Here is a 25,615-nt window from a genome sequence, read left to right as displayed (position 1 = left end):
GGTTGCTTTCGTATCATATTTATCAGATTCAGTTTTGATGTAGCAGTTTATAAGCTTTAAATGGACATTATAGAGGAAATAGTTGCTTACCTTTAAGGCATAGCAGCATAACACCCTCTTAGAGACCATAAACAATTATAGATACAGGTCTAGGATCTTAATTTGATCACTCTTTTGTTGTTGAGAATTTCCCTGCACTGCAGGAAATGCTTCATGATTTAAATAAATTAACTGAAAACACTCAATAACACACAGTTATATTAACAGTATTGCACTTTTCATGTAGCCCAATTTTGACCAACTAATAACCTAACCACCAATCAAGCAACAATATGTGGACTAACCGTTCAAATCCTGTTGATGCAGGATGATTTTGCTGTGACAATATTGGTCAAATTGAGATCCTACATCTGTATGATTCATCAAAAACGCTAAATAAAATCAGTTGTTTGTTTTGAATTTCAAAGCCGCTCCCAAGGAACCATTTACATAGAACGTAACAGCGATCTCAAGGGTCCAATTTAGGATCAACAATTCCCCAATATCAACGAAAGTCGTAATTATTCTTAATATGAATCACTCACAGATGAAACATGGCTTGTTTGTTTCCTTGTCCTCGGGCTCTGGCTCATTGGAATGTGTGGAGAGCAGCAAACCCTTGCGGCCTATGATAAAGTGAGGAATTAGAGAATTGCCCAGAGAGAGTGAATGGCATAAAGTAAAGTGGACTATTGCAGTGATAATCAGGAGTGCTGCCTGCATTGTGCATTGCACTGACTTTTTAAAACGATTAAAGGATAGGCTCCAGTCTGGTTCATGGCCAGATGGCCACATGATTATGTATGACTTCAATCAGAGGGAACATTATTGGATTATGTGTAGACTATGAGTTTCCTTTGACTTCAATGAGAGAAGTTCATCCGTTTTCTGTTACCTTTCATCATTGGTATTGAACGGTTTGAATAGTCATTTTTTTCTCAACTACCAAAGGTAGAGGCACTTCACTAATCAAGCAGGACTTTTGTAAATTGAAGTTGGTCAAGGATTGCTTTTCACAGAAGCCCCCAACAAAGGTCAAGGCCTTGTGCCTCAAGTACTTTGGCCTTTGAGATGTGTGTATATATATATATATATACACACACACAACTTGACCTAGACAAAACAGAGATATTTTATATAATGTAAATGGCTTTGGAATATCTAATAACCAAGCTACATTGCCTCAGAGTTCAGTGGTTGAAAAAGTATACAAATGTAAAAGTAAAGATATCTAATACAAAAGTCACCCAGTAAAAATTATTATTGAGTAAACGTCAAAGTATTTGGTTTTAAATATACTTAAGTATCAACAGTAAATGGAATTGCTCAAATATACTTAAGTATCAAAAGTATCCAATTCCTTATATTATGCAAACTAGACGGCACAATGTTTTTATATATTTTTTTAATTTACGTAGTACTTAAGGAAAAATACTTTAAAGTACTTAAGTTGTTTTTTTGGGGGCACATTCCAACACTCAAGACATTAATTTACAAATGAAGCATCTGTGTTTAGGTAGTCCGCCAGATCAGAGGCAAACGGGATGACCAGGGATGTTCTCTTGATAAGTACATGAATTTGACTATTTTCCTGTCAAAATGTAATGAGTATGTTTGGGTGTCAGGGAAAATACTTAAGTATTTTTACTTAAATACTTTACACCGCTGGTAGTGTGATAAGATATTTATGACAAATAACATATTTCAATCACTTTGAGATTGTATTCCGAAAAGTTCTTTAGAAAGACAGTAGAAATAAACCAAGCTAATTTTCATATTACCCACAGAAAGATGAACTGACCTGCTACATTGGTACACCATTTAGAAAACAAGGCTCTGATCTTCTCCACACCTGCCATTTAGTCTGTTACACGGAGCGATGACTGTGTTATTACTGTGCTCAGCCATCATTCGCTCTCATATAATCATGCCTTCAATTGTGAGATTCCCTAAACAGAGGTCAATATTATGTTGATTGTCTGTTATTACATAGAAAGCAGTATTATGTCATTGGTCTGTCCATTTAGGCCTTGTCGAGGCAAGAGTCTCTAGCTGCTACTATAGGTTAGGTCAGATGTGGCTGAAGGGACTATCATATCAGGAGGGAAGTACAGCCGTCAGACAACACCCTGTTGGGCGTCGTCCCGTCCTCCCGCGTAAGAGAGGAGAACAGGAAGTCAAATATGTGAGTAGTGAGATTTGGCGAGGCCATGTTTGAAGGCGTTGAAAGCCCTTTGAAAGGTAACTCTGCTTGTTTGGTTGTCACATAGGGGAGCTGCTGTTACTTAGCTCTGCTGTGGGCTGATGAATGGATTATTTAATGCCCGTCTGTAACTATTGGAAACCTCTGCTAACTGCCTCTTCCCTTCCTCCTCACCTCACCTCCCCTGAGAGAGATTTCAACCTGCATGCATTGCATGCTCAGGTAGACAGTGTGTTTGCACTGGAGTGCCTCTGGGTGGCTGACCCCCTCTCGCCCTTCATCGCTCCTCCTCTTCATCCTCCTCTATCATACACCGGCCTCAGTCTCCGTCCCCAAAACAAAATCTAATTTTCCACTTCAGTTCCACTGAGTATTCTAGGCCTCCTGTACCTGACTCCCTCTCTTTATTTCCATCACAGATTCAAGAACTGACACACCAAACATTCCTAAACATCAGGACAGGCGTCATTGCTTCACATCAAATTTTGGCACGTCACTACATGGCTATCCTACTCTCTCACCCCACCCTTACCGCCAAATTAGTGGAAGGCCATTCGGTGTGTGTGCTCAGTTCCCATGTGTTTTTTTATTTTTTTTTTTGCAGTTGGTGACTTCTAGGGCCCATTTTAGGGGCCTAGTGCCCATGTGACTTCCCATCTTCTTATCGTCATGTTTAGAAAATGACATTGTTTTCGAAAGTGTCAAGGACCGTAGAGGTTGTTTCGATATTATAGATAAGCTTGTGACAGTTGGCGATACAAAGTTGTATTGTAGGTTTAATCCATGGGACTAATCACAGTTCGGTTCGTCAAGAAGGTAGAGTTGATTCGGGCCTATGTACCATTCGAGAATCATGTAAAGGGTACAGAAGGTGAGGGGGTACTTGTTGACAGCTACAGTATGTGTTTGTGTCGGTCTTCGTGTTGTGTGTCTGACTCATTGCGCTCCCTTGTCTTAGAGTCTTGCCTGTAGCACCTGTTAGTCAGTGTTTTCCTCATCTACTACAGCTCTGCAGTAAGCCATCCCCCTCCCTCAACCTCAAGCCCCACTCGCAAATCCTAAACCTCCATGGTTAGAGCTCACTGCTGCTTTGAAGTAGCTGAACGTGGTAATATACATACCTGTTTGTGGTACTAGACCCATTTCCCCCTGCCTTGACTAGCTGTAATCTCAATTATCGTCCTCCTAAATTGCCTGTAAGAGCATGGACTGGTCTCTCAATCGCCTGCCCTTGCCTGCCCATTTCACCAGTATCATGCAAACACATGCCAGTGTTTACCTGCCTAACCCGGAGTGGTCTTTCGGTCGCAGAGAATGAGGAGCAGAGTGAAATTGTAGTTGAGAAGGTTGCCTGCCCATGGAGCTGCCTAACTAACACAGCTGCTTTTAGTGGGAGCAGTAACAATGTCCCTATGTTGACAGTTGTGCCAAGCAGACGTTACCAGCCATAGACTTCTAAACTATCCTCAAGTTTTTCCTTTCCACAGTGAAAGAGAGTGAGAAATGGCTTTAGTATACAGATTAAGTCGTTCAAATTCCTAACTGTTTATAGGTAATGAAAGAGTGGTGCATGTATGTTATCAACTATCTTTAACATCTCTCCGTCAGGTGTGGCCTCTTTCTTCTTCTCTCTTCTTTCCCCCCTTCCCCTTATGTTTTTAATCGGAGGTAACAGATTTTGAATTCAGCCTTCAAAGCACAATATCCTTCCTATGCCCCTAACTTGGAACACTCATTCCCTCAATACATCTGGAAATACATCACAGCAATTCTGTCAATGCAATCTATTGATACAGCATGGAGAGGGTTATTGTGTTTTGAAGGCCAGTGTCCTCTGTGTGTGAGCAAGTGAGCTGCACAGAATGTCTGTTTATATAAACCACTTGTTGTGAGGGAAGTCTGTCTGTGCCTATGTGTGTGTCTGTGTACATGGCTGTCTGAGTTCAAATAGAGATCCAGTAGTATTGAAGTTAGATGTCTGTACCTATGCCAGATAGGCTTATACCCAGGGGTCCACAATTACATTCAGCCGTGGGCTGATTTTGAGCTGATGGAACATCAGTAGGTATAAATAATTAGTAAACTGTAAATTGACCGCAAGAATCCCAAATTTGACAAAAAAATTACAATTTCCAACTTTGATTAAATTGGGATACGATGACATATGCTTCTCTTTTTTATTAATTTATTTAGAATTAGAATTTTACCCCCTTTTTTTCTCCCCAATTTCGTGGTACTATCTTGTCACATCGCTACGTAGGTTGAAAGTCATGCGTCCTCCGATACACAACCCAACCAAGCCGCACTGCTTCTTAACACAACGTCTATCCAACCCGGAAGCCAGCCGCACCAATGTGTCGGAGGAAACACCGTGCACCTGGCAACCTTGGTTAGCGTGCACTGTGCCCGGCCCGCCACAGGAGTCGCTGGTGTGCAATGAGACAAGGATTTCCCTACCGGCCAAGCCCTCCCTAACCCGGACACTATGCCAATTGTGCGTCGCCCCACGGACCTCCCGGTTATGACCGGGACTGGGCCGGTAGGGAAATCGGTTGTAAACCCTCTGGGTTCGCCCCTTGCGAACCCAGAGTCTCTGGTGGCACAGCTGGCGCTGCAGTACAGCGCCCTTAACCACTGCGCCACCCGGGAGGCCCCTTGTTTCTCTATTTATGTGTGGGAATGCTTCGGACAGATTTACTAAATTAAAATCCCTTTGAGCTCATTTTTTGGTGATTTTACAATTTTGGGGAACATATTTCCTAAATTAAAATCACATTGAGCTCAATTACTGGTGATTTTAGAATTTTATTAAAGGTCCATTGCAGCCATTTTTATCTCAATATCAAATCATTTCTGTGTAAAAATGTATTACCTTACTGGGATTGTTTTAAATTAAAATGTTCAAAAATAGCTTCTTAGCAAAGAGCTATTTCTCAAGCAAGAATTTAGCTAGGACTGTCTGGGAGTGGTCTGAGTGGGAGGGGAAAACTAGCTAGGTGTCATTGGCAGAGCGCTTTGGAACTTTCTTTTTTATTGGTCTATTTACTAATTTACTGCCTGATGACGTCACCAGGCAGGCCAAAACTCCATCCCACCACAACAGGCTGAAATTTCAGGTGGTCTTTTCAAACTGCTCTTATACTAAAAGGGCAGTATTATTCCAACCTCATAGTGTGGGAATTATATTTAAAACACAGATAAATCACGTTTTTGACTGCAATGGGCCTTTAAAAAAATGCTTTTTTGTTTGTTTTTTGCTCAGAAAACTTGGGGGGGCCAAATAACATCACCCCTGGGCCGAATTTGACCCGCGAGACCCCTATTGGGGAACCCTGCCCTACACTCCCATCAGATAAAAGTGACTTTGTAGCGGTCTCTCTAGATGAAAGCAGTTAACGCTACAAAACTTTGTTGATGAAAACTTGGTTGGTTGGATTCAGAAATAATAGTGTCTTTAGTATCTGTGTGACTGTGGCCTGCCCTGTCCTTGTACCCAGCCTCCATCTCCCCTGCCGACACACCAACACTCCACTCCGTACTCCACACATCTAGCCGTGAGACACACCATAGAAAGACATACTACAACCACAACCTAGGAGCACTTGCTAACCTCACGGGTTCACCAAAGAAAGTGATGAAGGGTTAAATGACCACCTGAGACCACTGTTTACCTGACCTCTCTCTGTGCCATACCACCTCCCTGACATATGACATTCCAACTATCCCTTCTATACCTGCCTGTAAATGTCAACAGGAAGAATGGGGGGGGGTCAGAGAGATGTCCAGGAGAAGAGGTCAGGGTGCTGGAAGTGAGTAGGGGTCAGCCATCGGTCTACCACCATCAGGCCTGTTGCTGCTAGATGCCTGCCATCCTCTGTCTGTCCTCCAGCCTGGGCAGCTCCCCCTGGGCATTGCATTCATTCCGTTCTCCCCAGTCCGGAGTGGGGCAACCTCAACGCCACCTTCTCCCTCAGTCATTCACTCAATGTTTTGGCCTCATGTCCAAGTCAGCTGTGTTTTAAATGTCAACATCTGTTAGTTTTTTACTTAGGTTTGAAAGTCAATTCACAAATGTTCTGTAGTGTGTGTGCACTCATTGATTATGCCATGCTGACTGAGTGTTCACATTTTTCTCTCCTTTTTTTTTGCTTTTGTTGTTGTATACTCTGTTTAATCCTTTCCCCAGCAGGGTTTATGGCTGAAACTCTCCCGACACCTTAGATTGTCTCTGATTATATTATATTAGTATGATATTCTGTACCGTTACAAATCACTGTTTAATGCACTGTGTTAGTAAAGTAAAGACGAAGTACATATCACGCAATATAGCCTGCTTCATCCCAGTGAGATGGTACCCTCTAACCCTCTCTCTCTGGCTTCGGACATGATTGATGAAGCGCTCTTGTCTTGACACAGTTATTTAATCATTCTGCGTTATGCACAATCGATTCGTGCAGTAGCAGCTAGGCAGCTTTCCATGATACAACCAGATATCTCCCCACTCGCCTCCGCTGCCAGCCTCTATACGTTCTCCAGCGACCCAGCCAAAACCAATAGTCCAAATGTCCGTGAGCAGATTGCTTTCTTTTTCTGTGTGGTTTTTATTTCCTGCATAGGGGTTTTTGCTCACCTCGAGCTCCAACTCCTTATATTGAAAGATAAGACTCGTAAATAATTGTAATTGATTTATTTTTCTACGCTTTTTCAATTTGTTCCTGGATGGACATCCTTGCGTTGGGCTGAGCAATATCAAGGCTTTTGGTTTTGCGTGTGATTGAGGCCATATAGCTTTACAGGTCTATTTGTGCTGACATTAACTCTCTAATTCATATACACCTAGCCCTACGTGGGCTGTTTGTATATATGATTTTCGGCCTCAGACTGCTGACAGTTTTCTCTCAATGCAACCTGACCTCTTATGCAGTAGCCCTTTTGAGCATGCTCCAATCTCTATCAGCCCCGCACCTGTCGCTCTGCCTGCTAGCGCTGCTTTGCCCAATCAGGTGGCTTCACCTGCTGCTTCACAGTCTCCAGAGCCCGCCCCCGTAGCCCCTGAACCCACCCCTGAGAGGTAATGCTGTGTGGGTTGAAAGTTTTTGTCTGTTGTGGTTTTATTGTCCTCCGCCAACTGAGTGCTCTTCCTTGTCTTTGGCATGTACCTATATTTGTGTGTGCACTTTCATTGAGAGTGACTGTATTGTTCTGATGTTGTCTCACTTTTTCTTTTTCAATGTGATTGATTGAACATTTATTGAAATGTGTGTTTTTTTGTTTTTATGTTTCCAATTAGACTTGGAAAACCTTGATTGTACTACATGAGTGGTTAGGTGAAAGGTTTCATGAGCAGTATGCATTTATGGCTTTGGGTTTAGTACATTCACAGGGGAGAGTGTCCAAGGTAAGTCAAACGGTCTGATGATGCTGTGATCATCTGGACTGCGTGGAAACTGTGAGGAGAGAGACACCGGGAAGACCTGCCATGTCTGTGAGCGGTGTGAGAACAGAGAGCCTCAAGGCAGTGGAGTACTGTAGTCATGCAGAGCATGTCTGCCAAACCCATCATCCTTTAACCCATAACGTCCTCATCGTCATAACGATCCATCCATCTTAAACCTGTTTTTTTATTAGACCAGCCTTAATACAATATAACAATGACCTGGGGCTGCGCAAGCTGTTGCTTTTATGGTTGGTCATCACTGCTGACCCCTTCCCCATAGGAAGCAGACAGTTCTGTCAAATCTAGAGAGAGTTTGCAGCGTGAACACAGTCAATATGTCACACAAAGAATTCCCCAAATTCCCTTTCCTAGTTTCCCCCAGAGCCCGACCTCCCTCTCTTGATCCTTCCTGGCTGTTTTAACTCTACTCTGTCCTCTGCAGCGAGCAGCCACCCCCAGCCACCCAGACACAGCCAGTGGCCCCTGAGGCCCCTGCAGTCCCCTCTGGGGCACCTCGCCACCTGACGCATGCAGCCTCCCATATCTCGTCTGCTTTGATTACACAGTCTAGGTACAGTTGTCACTCAATCACTCCCCCTGTCACAGTTTCTACCTTTTATGTCAGTCAGGAGCTAGGCCAATGTGTTGTGTGGATTTGGTTGAGATAGGAGGGGCAGAAGCAGGTACAGATGCTAGTACATATTTGCTATTTTATGGGGGGCCAGAGAAGAGGTTTGTGAGGAATATGGATTGGGTTGGGAGAGCTTTATTTTCTGATGCTGAAATAGTGGATGGAAGAGTATACAGGGTGTCAAACGGGATTTATTTGGATTGTCCACAATAGATGATCTATAGATGCTCAAACTATTAGCAAACTACCAACTGCAAGTCCGTTTATATGCAACAGCTTGCTAGGGTTGGCGTATAACGCTCTTCGACATAATTACATGAGCCAGATATTGCATCTTGGTGAAATACCCCAGATCACCCCATTGGACCTTGGACCTTCAATGGCGATGCCTGAGATCATTTTCTTAGACTTCTGGATTAGGATTTTGGACCATCGAGAGGCATGGTGTCTATACTACTTTATTGGACACTCCGAAAACTATTTTGGACCATCACAGCAGATTAAATGAATTTCCATGTAAATGGACAATAAAGTATATCATATCGTATCCATGAATGGTGTTGTCAGTAGGATCAAAAATCACATAAAAAATAGGGTCCCATCTACTTGCAGGGTACTGCGAAAGGCCATACGTATTGAGATTGGGCAGATAGGATAGTTTTTGCTAGAGGACAATTTGTTGACAGTTAGTTGAACATATATAAAACATCTACTAAGGACTATCCAACTAAAGTGTTACCCTCTATTTTGCATTACAGTGTAGTATTTATAGGTTTAAGATGGCATAAGAAATTCTAAGTTCTCATTGTGTATGTGGAGGAAATTGGAGTGAGCCCTAAGTCGTCTCTCAGACCTCTCTTGTTGGCTCTCGTTAAGAAACAAGGTTTATAAGCAAGGGCCACCGCCCACCTCTGCGCTGGAGGCTCTGTCAATCACCCCAGTGTTCCGAAGCAGCACTTTGCCCAAACGAAAGCGCACCCTGCCCTCTGGGAAACCCAAGCACCTGAGGTACACACACACCTGGACAGACTGACACAGTGACAGAGAGACTGACCACGTCACAGACGGTGGTGTGCAGAGTTGCTTCGGTACGTGGGATAGGGGACAGGAGGGTAATAAATCAAATTTTAAAAACGAACTTTGGGACACTAGCCGGATCAAAGGAGCAAGGCCATGACTGCAGCGTTGCTTCATTCGGATTGGTCGTGTTTCATAAGACTATCGGATTATTTACATCTGTCGCAGCATGAAAAGTGGTGCAAAATGAACTGCGACAGACCCAATTGGATACATGCTATTTTATGGGACTGCAATAGGTCGGTGCAACTTTTTTGCTTGCCTGCACCGGGTCCAACTTCTCTCCAAAAGCTCTTTGCATTAGCTCTCTCCATTACAGCTGAATGGATAGGAAAACGTCCATGGGGCTTGATGTGCAGACGGTACACTGCAGATTGTCTCAAGGGACAAGAGGAGGAATGTAAGCTCATGTGGGGGTTTGGCAGCATTTGCAAAGTTTTTGTTTGACTAATTTGCACCTCTTTCTCCACAATGTCAATATTCCCTTCACAATTATTAATGGTTAGATATGTTTGACCCCAATATAAAAAAATCCCATTTTAATGCTGAATGTGGCTAACATCACTCTGAAGTTGACTTTTTTTTTGACATTCCATCTCTCATCTAGAATTTGCAGGTCACCCTGTTTCTTCCATTTAACACACGCACAAAATCCCCACAGGCCCGTTCAAGTCTGGACCTTTGCATGTCATAGTAAGGAACAGCCTACTCTCAGAGTTGGTATTAATGGGCTCTCTTCAACCTGCGACAGCCACATAATTAGTGATATGAGGGTAGTTCACTTGGTAGTGCACATAATAGTCCAGTTAGTGATTGTACCACCTTGTGTGATGGCGGTAGCTCCTCTATCCCACGCTCTCCCATGCTCACTCTGCACGTCACTGCTCAACTGCATGCTCACACACTGGCTTGACTAATTATGATCTGGGTGGGGGGTAGTTTGTCATAGAACAGCAGAAGGGTGTAGCACTTGGATGTCGATCACAATCATTTGTATCCTGCAAATCAGTGATGTACTAAATCGTTATCTATGGCTGTGATGCACCATTCAAGTCAACTACTGAATGGCTAACTAGTGGCTACAGGCAATTAGCAGCTGTTGATCGATGTGATGCTTCATAGTACAGTAGCTGGAAGGGTCATATTATTTGCGCTAGAATGCTATAGAATTCGGTACACAATTTCAAAATGTGACACTTATCACAAAAGATGACTATTTTCTGTGCTTGTAGAATACCCTCTGATTTGTCAGTGTCTAGTGGGGATGTTATGAAATGACCTTCATTGTTTTGCTTTGCATAACAAGGGGGTTTATGGTATGTATGACTCAATGATCCCTAAGTTTGTTTGGTTCAGCCAATCATTGTAGAGGGTCCATTTTTTAGTTTTGTATCAACAGCTGTGTTTAAATAACGAAGGAAATCAAATCTAATCTTTTAATATAATAGTGGTATTTTATAGAGATCTCCTGGAGCCAGTGTGGTTACCACAGTTGCTTAAAACTGTGAAGGCTATATCGACTCATGATGTGCAGTGAAGGGTGGTTTGAAGTGAATTCATCTCGCCAGCATGTTAGTGTGTTTTTGAGACGTGGTCCTGTGGCCCACTTGAACATTTCCTAATAATTGTGTCATTGTTTTCTTTTCGATGTGGATTGGATGTGTTAACTGATGTTACCAGGAGTGTTGGCCTGTGCAGTGGAGCCAGGTGTGTGTGTGTGTGTGTGTGTGTGTGTGTGTGTGTGTGTGTGTGCGCAGTATCAATATAGTTTCCTTGATTGATGGGGATAAATAGAGATATGGTGTATAGGAGCTTAGGTGTGTATCTATTTGGTTTGGCAGTGTTAGGATCATGGATTTTCAGAACCTGTTTAATTTTCTCTCTAGGATAAATCTTTTTTTCCTTTGTGTGTGTGAATGTGTGCTCTCACGAAGGTATTGCTATGAAACCAAGTTCACCTATACTTCAAAGAGACTGATTGTGTGCTGCCCTTTGTTTCAAACGCTACACAGTTACACAGCTGACTCTGTGATCAAACTAGGCTGACTGACTAGCAGTTTGAATGGAACTGCTGTGATCTGATAATGTTACAATATGTGAGAAATCTGATGACTCTTGCTTTCCTTCAGTAAACAGTGGAGAAAAGTTACATCTGCACATGCAATATTTAAAAACCGGATGCCATTATCGGAAACAAACTCATTGGGCAGCACGGCATCATACAGGTATAGGTGTACATGGCCTTCATCCAAAGAGCTATTTTTGACCCCTGTTTTTGACGCCTGACCCCTTTTTGTTTCTGATGCGTTATAGCTACAGCCTGCAACAGTCTGCCTCTGGTTACAGCTCCCAGTACAAATCCTCAGTCTCCAGGTACTTCTGTGGGGAAGTTTATCCAGATGCCACTGTCCAATAGAACATCTGGATAGTGTGCTTCCTTCCCTTTTTGTCAACATAACTTAACTTCCGGAATAACACACCCTTATTCCCCTCCCTCTGTTTTTAGCTCGAAGGATGAAAATTGTGCTTTGACAGTGTTCGTTTTAACCTGCGTTTTAACCTCCCCTTTCTTACAAATATGTCAAAATCTGCTCCTCTCTCCGCTCAAATGAAATCTGTTGGTGACTCTGTGAATCTCTCACTGCCATAACTGAGGCTCTCTGTTCTAACACTGTTTCTCTGATACCAGGCTGTCTTTCTCTCTCTCTGTGTGGGTCTCTGCTATATTAAACTCCCACTAACCTTTGAGTTAAACGTGTCTGGTGAAGTGGAGGAGCCCCAGGTAAGACTCAAAACATATGTGGACACTCAGTCAGGAAGGAGAGAGGTGGCTGTCCAGCATTCAGCGTACTAGGTTTAATCGCGAGGCATAGTGCTAACAGTCTCCTTATTAGTAATTGATACTTGTAGTACAGTTTCCCAGTTTAGATTGTTATATTGTCTAAACTATGACTGTTCAGAAAACAGCTAGACTGATGATCAGACTAGTAAATATGTTTCCATCTTGGGTGGTGGTGATGTCACTCAGCTTCTTTTTTTATCCTTCTGCAGCCAATATGGCCAGGCTCCCCCCATGCAACAAGCCCCTCCCATGTACCAGGGGCAATCCATGTACCAGGGGCAATCCATGCAGCAGGGGCCTCCCATGCAGCAGGGGCCTCCCATGTACCAAGGGCCTCCCATGCAGCAGGGACCTCCCATGCAGCAGGGACCTCCCATGTACCAGACCCCGCATATGCAGCAGCCTCCACACATGCAGCAGCCTCCACACATGCAGCAGCCTCCACACATGCAGCAGCCTCCACACATGCAGCAGCCTTCTCACATGCAGCAGCCTCCTCACATGCAGCAAAGCTCCATCCAGATCCCTGTGGGCCCTCCCCCACCCAAGGTGGTCAGCACCGCCTGCATCGTGCCAGGTAGTTACAGCAGGTGGCGCTGTGTGACCATTTGTATGTGTGTTAACAATACTGTAAGTATGGATAGTGTTTACTTAACCGGGTGTCTCTTTGGGTCATAGCTCCTGCCCCTGTTCCACCCCAAGCCGCCGCCCCTGAACCCCCCTCCAGCAGGCCCCCCTGGATCACTGATGACTCTTTTGCGAACAAGTTTGACCCCAGCAAGACCACCAGCACCAGCATGAAAGTGCCTGCTCTACCTCAGAGTGCCCCACCAGCACCGGCCTATATCCCACACCCTGGCTCTGCCCACACCCCTCACTCTGCCCCAAGTCCTGCCTATAACCCAAGCCCTGCCCCCTACAACCCCACCCCTGCCCCTTTCAATCCCGTTGCCCGGGGTGTGGCCCAAAGGGCGGAGCGCTTCGCTGCCAACAGCAACAGAGCACCCCTCTGTGGAGCCTGCAACAACATGATCAGGTAACAACAACGATACACTGAGTGTAGAAAACATTAAGAACACCTTCCTAATATTAAGTTACACCCCCCTCTCCTTTTGCCCTCAGAACAGCCTCAATTCATCAGCGCATGGACTCTACAAGGGGTCGAAAGCATTCCACAGGGATGCTGGCCCATGTTGACTCCAATGCTTCCCACAGTTGTGTCAAGTTGGCTGGATGTCCTTTGGGTGGTGGACCCTTGTTGATAAACGGGAAGCTGTTGAGTGTGAAAAACCCAGCAGCGTTGCAGTTCTTAATACATAAACCGGTGGGCCTGGCACCTACTACTATACCCCGTTCATAGGCCCTTAAATCTTTTGTCTTGCTTTTTCACCCTCTGAATGGCACACAATACACAATCCATGTCTCAATTGTCTCAAGGCTTAAAAATCCTTATTTAACCTACCTCCTCCCCTTCAGTGGATTTAACAGGTGACATCAATAAGGGATCATAGCTTTCACCTGCTTTCTGTCGTTACAGGGGACCCTTCCTGGTGGCCCTGGGTCGATCCTGGCACCCAGAGGAGTTCAACTGTCACTACTGCCACACATCGCTGGCAGACTGCAGCTTTGTGGAGGAGCAGAACGCAGTGTACTGTGAGAACTGCTACGGAGAGTTCTTTGCCCCCACCTGTGCCCGCTGCAACACCAAGATCATGGGGGTAAGATGACGGACCCAAACGCAGACAAGTACAACACACACGAAGTCACTTTGTGCGTAGCATACACCCACACAATAACTTTTTGTCCCTGCGTTCTTTTTGGTGTGCAGGAGGTGATGCATGCTCTGCGGCAGACATGGCACACCACCTGCTTTGTGTGTGCTGCCTGTGGCAAGGCCTTTGGAAATAGCCTCTTCCACATGGAGGACGGGGAGCCCTACTGCGAGAAAGGTACTTTAGATCAATGGAATAGCATGGCACATAATGAAACGCCTCAAGTGTTGAATGTTTCCTTCAGAGCCCAAACTAGCTCCTGTATGTTTGTCATAATGTCCTCTTCTGCAACTGAACAACATTTGAATTATACACATAGAGACAATTATTAAAACAGTTTACGCATGTAACTTTGCTACCGTTGCACTCTGCTAGTGTTTTCACACTCTATGCTTTCTCTACCAGACTACATTTCACTCTTCAGCACCAAGTGCCATGGCTGTGACTTCCCAGTAGAAGCGGGAGACAAGTTCATTGAAGCACTGGGTCATACTTGGCACGACACCTGCTTTGTCTGTGCGGTAAGAATGGCTACAGCGCTGTACAATAACCCATGTCCCTGCTGTATAAAACGGCTATTTTTTCAGATCTCTTGGACTGTGCCAAAAAAAAATGTTTTGTGAGATTCACAATTGTGTCCGTCTCCCACAGGTGTGTAATTTGAACCTGGAGGGCCAGCCCTTCTACTCCAAGAAGGACAAGCCACTGTGCAAGAAGCACGCTCACGCCATCAACGTGTAGATGCTCCATCTGCAGTTTTATGGGGTGGTGGGCAGGTGCTTACGTAGCTATGCCCAAGCCTTGGCAAAGAGCCCAGTAGAGGGCATTGATGCCAGTCAAAATGATGAAAAAGCTGAAGATGATAGCAGCAAGATTGACTGTTCAGCAAACCGATCAATCAGGCGTGACAAGATTTTAAGTATTTTCATCAGTACTGAAATTCAAGACAAACTGCCTAAAATGCTGCAGCCCCCCCCCCCCCCCCCCCAAACATGTGTTACGTTTGTATTTATTAATATCACTTACAAATGAATTATATTGTATGTCAGAGAATTCTGATGTAAATCCTTTGCTACTCCACTCAGATCCTGGAGGGCCTCAATCCAGTAAGGCTGGAGCAAAAGCCTTAGCGGCCTACAGACACAGGCAGACTGAGTGGAGTAGCAGGGCAATCAGTAAATAAGATGCCTTATTTCACAGGAACACTGTGTGCTTTGTGTTGTTGAATGTCAAAACCCAAATAGCTTGCAGTGAATGTCATAAGATCGTTTTAGTATCACATACAGTAGATTTAACATGATGATGCCTCACGCCGACCAACAGAGCACAGAACGTGAACCGACACAGTATACTGTAGCATGACACATGCAGGCCTACGAACGCTGTTTGATTTCACAAAGGTATTATTAAAGTGGACAGTTTAGTAAGTGATATTTATTGCATCTTTGGCAAAGTGTTATTTATTTACATAGAATAAAACGGAAGTATAACATCCATGGATGTTTAGATTGCTGATAAAACGAAACAGTTATATTTGGGCTTTTGCTGAATGATTTAGTTTTTTATGCATGCAGTTGCATCATACAGAGGTTCATAGTATCATATGGAGGACCTGTCACTCACTCTTTCATCCTGGATTTATTTATTTATGATATACAAAGATGGTGCTCTGTTACATTATGATACAGTAATACTATACCAACTTTGGGGATCCAGGTAGAAGATGAGACAAATCTTTGGATATATTTGAACACTTTATGAGGTAGGGAATTCAGGTTTTTTGGAATGTGTCTCATAAACTGGGATTTGCTCCTGACTGGAAATCAAGGAACCACTCTGTGTCTTTTGTAGTATGTAATGGGGATTTTGGGGAGGTGCACCGATTGGTGGACAAGAGCCAGAAAGATATGTCACAGTGGGCCGCCGGACTATTGTGTCTCTGAATTGCGCTTAAGGGAGACGACCTCTGGCCTGGGGTCTTACAGATACATTTTACACAACAGATGTCTATGCATGGTGATATGCCATACACCTGTATGAAGCGCTTAATTTAAACAAGAATATATAGGAAATGTCTGTCAAGGTAAAAAAAAATATATAAAAAAATACAGCCAAACACAATCATTTCTCTCTCACTAGCACACACACCTTAAAGGTCAGTTGACAGTGTGCTTGTGTACAGACTTTATACTTTCAGAGTTTATTTTATACATCTTTGTGTATGTTCTGTATTTGTGTAAGTGTGTGTGCATGCATGAGTTTGTACATGATTGTCAGTGCATGTCTACTGAGGCAACATCAGTATTAGTTATGTATCTGTGCCACTAGAGTAGCAAAGCATACTGTGATTTTGCATAACACTTGAGTACTTTTGATATGCATACTGTATGTGTGTAGATCAACTGGTAAGAAAAGCACAGTCCGTGCCAGTTCAGAATAAACTTTACATGGTACCATTGGCGGGAAATGAAGACGGGCTTGAATTGTTGCTAAATAGTTGTTTACTGAAAGTTCAGCGTATTGAAACTAGTTGTATAGTTTCCAACCACTAGAGTGCAACAGAGTGTTGACACCATTCTGCTACTTGGCATGCCTCAGACACTAGTCACTACATAGTACACTCACTGTATGTTCCCTCTGTCCCCACTCCAGCAAACACTACAAAGCCATTTGTCACCCCTGTGGACTTCGTTTCCAACAGTTCAATGTCAAGCTTTATTTCCAGGCCCCATGTATCAACCAGCCATGTCATTACACTAACTCCATAATCAGAAATTGTGGACAGCATAGGGAAAACAATTGTTAGGGTTATTTAGATGGTTCCCCTTTTTAAAAAAAAGACTATTGCGTCAACATGATGATAGAAATGCTGTGCATCCCATTGAGGCTAGTCTTAGACAATCAAATGTAGTGTATTTTGTGTTACCTGGTATCTGAAGGACCATGTCAGCAACCCAAAATGTCAATATCGCTGGTTCCAATGCTCACACGTGTCCTCTGTAGTCAACATTGGCAATAATAACACAATGAAAGAATAGTTAAGGACATAATTAAGGAGGACACAGTTTTATAGAATTTCACAGTCCATTCCCAAATGACTAGAACTTCTCTCTGCCGTCAGGCATTCATTCCATTTAGGTAAGAGGTCTCTGGTGCATCTCTGTCCTCTGTAACGAGAGACTTAAGTAGCCTTCATCGTTCTCTTCACTCTTGACACGTCCCTCCCTCCTGGCTAGTTCTCACTAAACACACGGGTTACTTTGCAATGACACTGTATTAAGACCATCCTTTTCAATTTCAGGATGCTGAGTGGTCTTTTAGATGTTGGTTCACACATGACTTCTGTATGTACTGCTGTTTAGTAAACACGGGTGAGGCTGCAAGGTTTATATCCAATGTGCAAAAGGGATTGCTTCTTCTTCCATGTTCTGTGTTTTGATCGGGGAAAGTGATTTTTTTTTCTCCATAGTAGTATTTTTGTTTTAGAATAGATGATATATACTTGGCATGAGATAACAACCGCACTCTTAAATCGGATCGTTGATTTACTCGTGTTTTTGAAGCAGCAACTGAAATGTGGCTTTGATCTTTGAGTAGTTGTAGGGCGTCAATGTTTTTTTTCTTTGGCATGGACTGTGTTGGAGGAATGGAGTTGTTGTCATTGTTCTGTTGTACATGTATTAATAACACCTGAATTAGTGGTTCATCTCTTGCTGCATTTGTACTTAGAACCCTATCGTCTATATAGACGAGGTCTTTTTTTATGTGGAACGTTGATTGTGTTTGGATTGTAACCCCATATTTCAAATGACTCACCCTGCCTGGCCTACCATAACACGAACTATACTTAGAAATAGGAACATGTTTCATGCATTGCTTTATTTAGTGAAATGCATCTGACTGCTATCAGAACAGAGTTACATGGAGAAAGGATATACCTTGACGATTGAAGAATTTAACAGGAGTCTATCGGTGTGTGTGTGTGTGTGTGTGTGTGTGTGTGTGTATCTGTCTTGGGAAGGAAATGTGCTTGATTTCGTCTCTCTTGAGAACTTCCTGGATTGGGCAATGTTTGAAGGGCCTTAATTTATGCATGCTGTAGCCTATTAAATACCATGACCTTAATTTATATTGTTCAGCAAAGACTACGAATCACCATTATGTTTTTGTTTTACAACCACAAGTATGCCTGTATTACCAGAGTCAATGTTGAGAGGCTGCTGGTATCTCTAGGGGGTCGTTCCACAAAATGGGTGCCTCTTGCATCCGTTTGATATTTAAGTAGAACTTGTGCAACAATATTACATTTTAAAAGCCTGTTATATTAAATGAAGTGCCCTTTTAATACCGAGCATTTGGAGAATCCAATAAATATAAAAAAATTTATGTGAATAAAGGCTACCTAAAGTGCCAAAATTCAGCATTTTGTGTGTGCCAAAGTGCCAAAATTCAGCCCCTCCGTCAACCGTGTCACTTCTTCTAGGAAGATTTCAACCCACTTACTCAAAACATTTCTCCAAGTGTCACCATCGTTGTCCTAGTTATTTTTTGTTGCTTTTACAAAGTCATTTGAAGATGATTTATTTTGTGTGATTATTGATTCATTTACTCCTGTCCCTCATTTTGGTGATCCCTGTTATGTGAACTGAACTTTTGTTTTAATATGGTGAAACTATTTCTTTTAAACAATTTTTTTTAAAGGAAAGTTTGAACATTAATTGTCAAATCATAGTTTAAAAGCAGGTGATATGGTTGGACTATTTTTGGCCATTTTCTGGTGTTTTGTGGTGGGAAACTGAGCGGGTCGAACATAACACGTCAACACTGTTACCCATAGATAGGCTAGAAATGGTTTAGCTGTCTATTTCTTTTTCATGAAGAAGATATTCACTTGCCACTCCCTGATGCACAGAAGCATCCATTCCCCTTGTCACAGGGGGATTTATGGTTGATTTAAGAAGAAATCATCAACCCCGTTACTTTATTTTGATTTGATTTATTTGGCACTTTAATAGGCCCTTTCTATAGTCATTTTTGTTATTTAAAAAACCTCTTGAGATGAGAACATGTTTTTTATGAATTTGAACATGTGCGCTTGACAATGTTAAATTACACTTCTCAAAAGGCACTGAATTGGTGGAATGACCCTAGGATGGTTTGAATCTTTGAAATGTGTCAATAAATATTTTAATTCACAACATTGTCTTTCACCTTAATTTATTCTTCCACTTCCTTCTCACCTTTTATTCTTCATATCCTATCCTCTTCATCTATCTACTCCACCTTTTTATTCTCCATATCATCTCTCCTTTATCCATGTTTTTCAATCCCTCTTATGTCCCACATTTTGTCCACCTCTTTCTCAATTTTCTCCAGCTTCTCTCTATATACCTCTCAAGCTCCTCATCTCCTCTCCTCGCTTCTTCCCCGAGTTTTTACTCTCCACGCTCTTCTATTTGTGAGTAGACTATTGTATGCATGTGTCAAACAAATACGAATATACTGTAGTAGATTAGGGCAATGAAAAATAATAGGTATGTCCATTTACACCAGGGGGCGTTACTGAGGTAATTGGAACATACTTGAATTCTCCATAGAAATACTCCTACCGCAACTCGGTCCCCATCAAATGGTTGTGCATTCGCTGCAGTGATTGGAAAATGTTGGTCTGTCTACGTGTGTTTCATCAAATGACATAGGCAGAGGCAAAAAACAGAGCGAGTAGAGCAGGGCCGACGTTAAACTGCATGTTTGGGAAATGTACACCACATTTTTGCAACTTCAAGACGAAATAGAAAGATACAGAGGAGTACTCGCCCGGAACCAAAAGGATTGCCACATCTGCTGAAGAAAAAGGTGAGGTGGAATGAAATCTAACCAGGCTAGGTCATACTCCTGTTAATTCTGCCCTCGCTTTGGCTGTTGTCTTGGAAAAGTTTTGTTTTTGCGTCTGGAAAATAAACCTAAAAAACACATTAGCTACTGGCTTCATTTTGGAAGTGTATTACGTTTATATTTATTAACTAGTTAGCTAAACATTTTAGCTTCGGTTTAAATACAGCCACTTGTTTCCGAGAGTTTGTTTTGAATGCGAAAACTACCTCGCTAGATTGTTAGCGCTAGCTAATTTTAGCGTAGCCACTTGCTAGTTAGCGAGCTAGCTAAGTATCGAGATATATTTGTTTGGCTAGCTTACTCGTTTGCAAGTACTTCTACTAGCAAACCTGACACTGAACTTTGATATTGACCGAATGGGTTAGTATATAGTTAGCCAAGGTATTATTTGCTAGTTGCTAAGTTTAAATTGTTTTACAAATCAATTCACTCATTACGCAATGAAAGTTGTTAGCTAGTGGGTTGCTAGTTAGCTAACACAGAGCGGTATCATGTAACTAACGTTAAGTATCGCTTCCAGAGACATTGTAACATATTTTACTGAGTGATTGAATGCGATGAGGTTTGGAATCATTTGTATCAAATTAGATGACAATATAACGTTTTTCACTTTACCTCTAAAAAGTAAGTTCTAAATCATATCTTTGAATTGTACTACTTGAAAGCTTAGTAGGCTAGCCTAGTGTTAAATTAATTTATTATACATAGTTAACTAGCTAACGTTAGTTGTTAACGGATTACAACTGTACATTGGCTCATGGTAAACCTTATAATGTGTGTTTTGTAACAAGTGTTTAGGACAACGTACTGATAACAACGATTAAGTTGATTAAACAAATCGCCCAAATAAGCATTCATCCTGATCTTTAATTAGACTTCACGTCAGCTCTCACGTTTCTGCCAATAACCACACACAGTTTGAATAACGGGGTTTCTGGGGAGCTACCATGAAGGTTAATGGATTTTTATTCCCTGTTGACTATCATTGCACATCGTAAATTGGTCAATCGTCGTCATGTTGTATAGTCCACACTGATGGTGTGAAAGTATTGGAGGCAGTGAGACACTTTAAAATCTGGCAATACACACACAAACACCCATACACACACTACGTCAGTAGCAAGAGGTCTGTTTTTTTTACAGGGAAAATACCCAGTGTCTCGGCTCATGGTGTCGGTTGCATACGAATGGGCCATTTTTGGCCGTGCTTTTCTCGTCTGTGAAAAAAGCTGGTTTTAATTTGGGCTTGGAGTGAGAGGGCGATGTGTTGTGCTCCCACCTTCCAATGCTGAAGGCAACTCTGGAGTGAATGGGCTCTGGAAAATAGGGAGGTCAAAAACCAGATGGAAGCCCTGACTGTGAAACTGTTCACTTTAAGCGGCATGGGGTAGAAGTGGATTTCTAAAGGTGGAGGGGAAAATTATTGCGTCTGAAGTCTAACATTATACATATGCCAGACATCTTTACCTTCTGTGGGTACCGGGATACTCTATAAAACAGGCCAATATTGGGGGGGTGAGACTAGGCCAGGAAGAATGGCAAACAAACTAAGCGTGAAGATTTCTTCAGCTATTAAAACTATAATCAAGCACATGACAAATTGTCCCTATTTAAACGTAGCTGAATGTCTTCATAGTTCATATAGACCTATGTCTAGTCTCTCTAGCAATGATTGTGTACACAGTATCTTGATCAGTGGGCTAACACAGTGATTATAGCCGGAGTCTAGCCCTGCTCTGGAGCTGAGTGTGATTAATTAGCCAGAGCTCTGTAACTGCCTGAAGTCTGGAGAGAACATAATGGAGGGTTAGACAGAAATGGGGGTGGGGTTCAGTAAATTGTGCATAATTCAGATATGATTTATGCACACGCGATGCACAGATCAGAGGACTGCTCATTGTCAAGAGGATGTAGCTAGCTGGAATTATCTTCTCCTTTTATAATGGAATGATTATCACTCATGATGGGCCATTTGTTTTATCTCCCATGCCTCTGCTTGACAGCTGCCACTGCAGTTGAACTTTTAAGTAGGCATAGTCTACATGTTGGAAATCAAGAGATGTTTTTTAATGTACTTTCATTAAATAGGCTAACCTACATGGTTTCTGTAAAGTCCATGCTTAGTGTGTTGTAGGTGGTGTGGGTAATATTGATACTTATTTCCTAGAATTGAAGTTGTTTCAGTACTGAAGTCTGTAACGTAAACCAGAACTTGCCTCAAGTGTTCTGAGTGCGGTGAAAGAGAAGCAAAATATTCTCAAGCACTTTTAAATTTACAATGCTTGTTTTTCTAACATCTCTTTAAGTTTAAGAGCGTCTTTCCCCTGCCTTGCTTCTGTTGTCCTGCATCCGTCTTTCTCCTCTGAAAGCATTTCCAATCTCATAGGCAGTGAGGGATCAGATTGCTCAGGGAGTCTCCAAGGCTCTCAGGCGAGGTGGTGGAGATAGAGTGAGGGGGTAGCACACGGATCAAGTTTCACATCCCAATGGGTTCCTCTGTCTGCTGTGTCAACCCCCACTCCTACACCCCCCGTCCCCCCAAGCCCGGAGACAGGGTGGCTGAGCTGTGGAAGAAAACTTACTAGCCCTTTCCCAACAATGCAGAGTTAAAAAGTAGGAACATTTAAAAAAAAAATTAACAGCAGCACGAGGTAATTGAGGTAATATGTACATGCAGGTGGGGGTCAAAAGTGACTAGGCAATCAGGATAGAGCAGTGGTCACCAACCTTTTCTGAGTCAAGATAACTGAGTCAAAATGCAAGCTGAGATCTACCGCTCAGATCCACCTCCGACTCCAACTTAGAAGAGCAGATAAAGACTATAACTCTAACCTGTCACCGTTAGACTGTACACAGAGAACTGTTTCAGACAGCTGTGGAGGTTTAGGGGTGCTCTGCTACCACAGGCTGTATAAACCTGCACCAATTCCCGCTGGCTTTTGGAAATACTGCTTAATGCGGGGCATTTCATACTCTTGACATTTTATCCATTTTCATTCTGTACACTTTTACTTGCAACTTAAAGATAGTATAACAATTAACATGTTGCCTGTAAAGGAATAGCCTATTTCTTTTTCTAGTATACAGTGTGCGGGTGACCATTTCATTGAGTCTTCAAATGTTTACATCTTCAATGCGCTTGTTGAAGAGGGATTTTCTTGGAACACCTAGACGTGCAAATGTTTTTCATTCATTTTGATTCAAACAGCCTTTCGTTGACCTGCCTATTTCAGACTGAAACCACCTGCTTGCTGTATGTTTGACACGACACCCCTATTCTATACGGTTGCTGGATGACTGGTCTTGGTGATGTTTACATTCAGGCTGCAGTTGTCCTTTTTAATGGTATTGATCTTTCTTTTAAATACACAGAGCCACCTGAGTGACAATTTTAGAAGAGCTAATGTGAATAGGGCAAGGGACAGATTGTTCTGATGGTAATTTAAAGGTTTTTGTCTTTTAATGGAGAAAGTGGAAAAGGTCAGTTTGTTTACTTAGTTTTATTTGGGGGAAATCCCTTCCTGTTTGTGAACCAAGAAAATATGATTATTTTGGGCCTTGGGATTTATAAAAACATGCGTTGTGTGATGGAGGCCGATCAGCATCTGAAATAATGTGTGGAAGGCAGCTAAAAGGATGGCGTTCCTGGAGAATTCAAATACTGGAGGATTCAGTAAACCGAGGATGGGTAAGAAGATTTTTAGTGTCTTTTGTCTTTGTAAAAACAGTCGATATACCTCAGTAATATGCCTAAGGTCTGTGATATGATGCAATGTTGCAGGGCTCTATGCTGACCTTTCTTTACCAGGACTACATGTGCGCCCAAGTTGAACAATGTTGGAGCACAATTAAAAATATTTGAGATAATATAAAATTAGAATCCTACATTTTGATAGGATCACTAGTACTCCTAAATCAAAATTCCAAGTCTCACAGCAAACTGTAGAGCCCTGTGTCAAGATTTGAATGTTATTTGCACATTACTTGTTGGTTAAATACAGCATTCTCACGTAAGTGTTCTTTTTGTCCAGGTGGGAAAGGGCAGTGTTGAGTGCAGTAGAGATTGCGTCATCTGTGGAGCTGTTGGGGGTGGTATGTGAATTGGAATGGGTCTGGGATGATGGTGTTGTGAGCCATGACCAGCCTTTCAAAGCATTTCATGGCTAAGGTGCTATGTGGCGATAGTCATTTAGACAGGTTACCTTGGCGTTCTTGGGCACATGGACTATGCCCAATGTCAGTGAAGACACTTGCCAGCAGGTCAGCGCATGCTCTGAGTACGCATCCTGCGGCCTTGTGAGTAAGACCTTTTTAACAGGTTGACATTCACATCGGCTATGGTGAGCGTGATCACACAGTCGTCCTGGAACAGCTGGTTCTCTCATGCATAGTTCAGTGTTGCATGCCTCGAAGCGAGCGTAGAAGGCATTTGGCTCATCTGGTAGGCTTACATCACTGGACAGCTCTCTACTGGGGTTCCCTTTTGTAATCATTGTTAGTTTGTAAGCCCAGCCACATCCGACAAGGTCTGAGCCAGTGTAGTAGGATTCGATCTTAGTTCTGTATTGAAGCTTTGCCTGTTTGGTGATTTGTCAAAGGGCGTAGGGGGATTTCATATAAACTTCTGATTAGTGAAAAAAAGAAGTGGCAGCTCTAGCCTTTAGTTCAGTGCGAATGTTTCATGTAATCCATGGCTCTTGGTTGGAATATGTACATATGGTCACTGTGGGGACAACGTCATCAATGCACATATTAGTAAAGCTGGTGACGGATGTAATCTCTTCAATGCCATGGGATGAGTCCATGAACATATTCCAGTCTGTGCTAGCGAAACAGTCCTGTAGCTTAACATCTGCTTCATCACACCACTTCCATATTGAGCGTGTGCGTCACTGGTACTTCCTGTTCAGAGTTTTTGCTTGTAAGCGGAAATCAGGAGGATATAGTTATGGTCAGATTTGCCAAATGGAGCGTAAGTGAGAGCTTTGTATGCGTGTCTGTGTGGAGTAACGGGGATCTACGGTTTATGTTTTTGCCTCTAGCTGCACAAGTGACGTGCTGGTAGAAATGAGGTAAGACGGATTTCAGTTTTCCTTCATTAAAATCACTGGCCCCTAGGAGCGCCGCCTCTGGTGAGAATTTTCTTGTTTGCTTATGGTCCTTTACAGCTCGTTGAGTGCGGTCTTAGTGCCAGCATCGGTTTGTGATGGTAAAGAGACAGCTAGGAAAAATATAGATAAACTGTAGACAATACTATTTACCAAGAGTTTATCATAAGGTATTCTATCTCAACCTTGAGACTTCTTTAATATTAGAGATTGTGCACCAGCTGTTGCTAAGAGACACACCCCGAGCTTTCCCAACGCTACCGTCCTGCTGATGAATAGAGAAACCAGCTAGATTTATATTTCCCTTGTCCTTGTGTAGCTACGACTCTGTGAAACATAGGATTTACAGTTCTTCAGATCACTTTTATATGATAGTCTCGAACGGAGCCCGTCCAGTTTATTTTCCAGTGATTGCACATTCACTGTTAAAATGGAGAGTAGAGGCGTTTATACACTCACCGACATGGTCTCGTCAGGTGTCCAGCATGCCGGCCTCTTTAACGCTGCCACTTCCTCCCGGTGTCGCGGATTTGGGCCTGGTCCAGGATAAGTATTATGTCCTTCACCTCTGGTTCATTGAAGTAGAAATCCTCATCCAAATCGAGGTTAGT

The 25,615-nt window shown here is 42.7% G+C and overlaps 2 protein-coding genes across 5 annotated transcripts in view; both read left to right on the top strand.

Moving 5' to 3' along the window:
* The window catches only part of LOC110503086 (PDZ and LIM domain protein 7), a 68,412-nt gene extending 49,213 nt beyond the window's left edge, over nt 1-19,199 (top strand). Inside the window, exons 9-18 of the mRNA XM_036960847.1 lie at nt 7,246-7,313; nt 8,122-8,250; nt 9,187-9,318; nt 11,701-11,760; nt 12,439-12,806; nt 12,908-13,265; nt 13,767-13,947; nt 14,058-14,178; nt 14,407-14,522; nt 14,653-19,199. Coding sequence (XP_036816742.1) covers nt 7,246-7,313; nt 8,122-8,250; nt 9,187-9,318; nt 11,701-11,760; nt 12,439-12,806; nt 12,908-13,265; nt 13,767-13,947; nt 14,058-14,178; nt 14,407-14,522; nt 14,653-14,742 — 1,623 coding nt within the window. The 3' untranslated portion in view covers nt 14,743-19,199. The remainder of the gene's footprint in view (nt 1-7,245; nt 7,314-8,121; nt 8,251-9,186; nt 9,319-11,700; nt 11,761-12,438; nt 12,807-12,907; nt 13,266-13,766; nt 13,948-14,057; nt 14,179-14,406; nt 14,523-14,652) is intronic.
* A 411-nt stretch (nt 19,200-19,610) lies between these two features.
* The window catches only part of LOC110502384 (bone morphogenetic protein receptor type-1A), a 60,213-nt gene continuing 54,208 nt past the window's right edge, over nt 19,611-25,615 (top strand). For 3 of the 4 annotated variants that reach the window (XM_036959690.1, XM_021580364.2, XM_036959688.1), the window contains exon 1: nt 19,611-19,857. The gene's annotated coding sequence lies outside the window, so the exon portion shown is untranslated. Of the gene's footprint in view, nt 19,858-22,647; nt 23,585-25,615 lie in introns of those variants that run through there. The other variant, XM_036959689.1, reaches the window with a different exon arrangement.

The sequence above is a fragment of the Oncorhynchus mykiss genome, chromosome 23 (assembly GCF_013265735.2).
Source record: "Oncorhynchus mykiss isolate Arlee chromosome 23, USDA_OmykA_1.1, whole genome shotgun sequence".
NCBI lineage: Eukaryota > Metazoa > Chordata > Actinopteri > Salmoniformes > Salmonidae > Oncorhynchus > Oncorhynchus mykiss.
The sequence above is the reverse complement of the archived record's forward strand: the minus strand, read 5'-3'. Positions and strand labels throughout refer to the sequence as shown.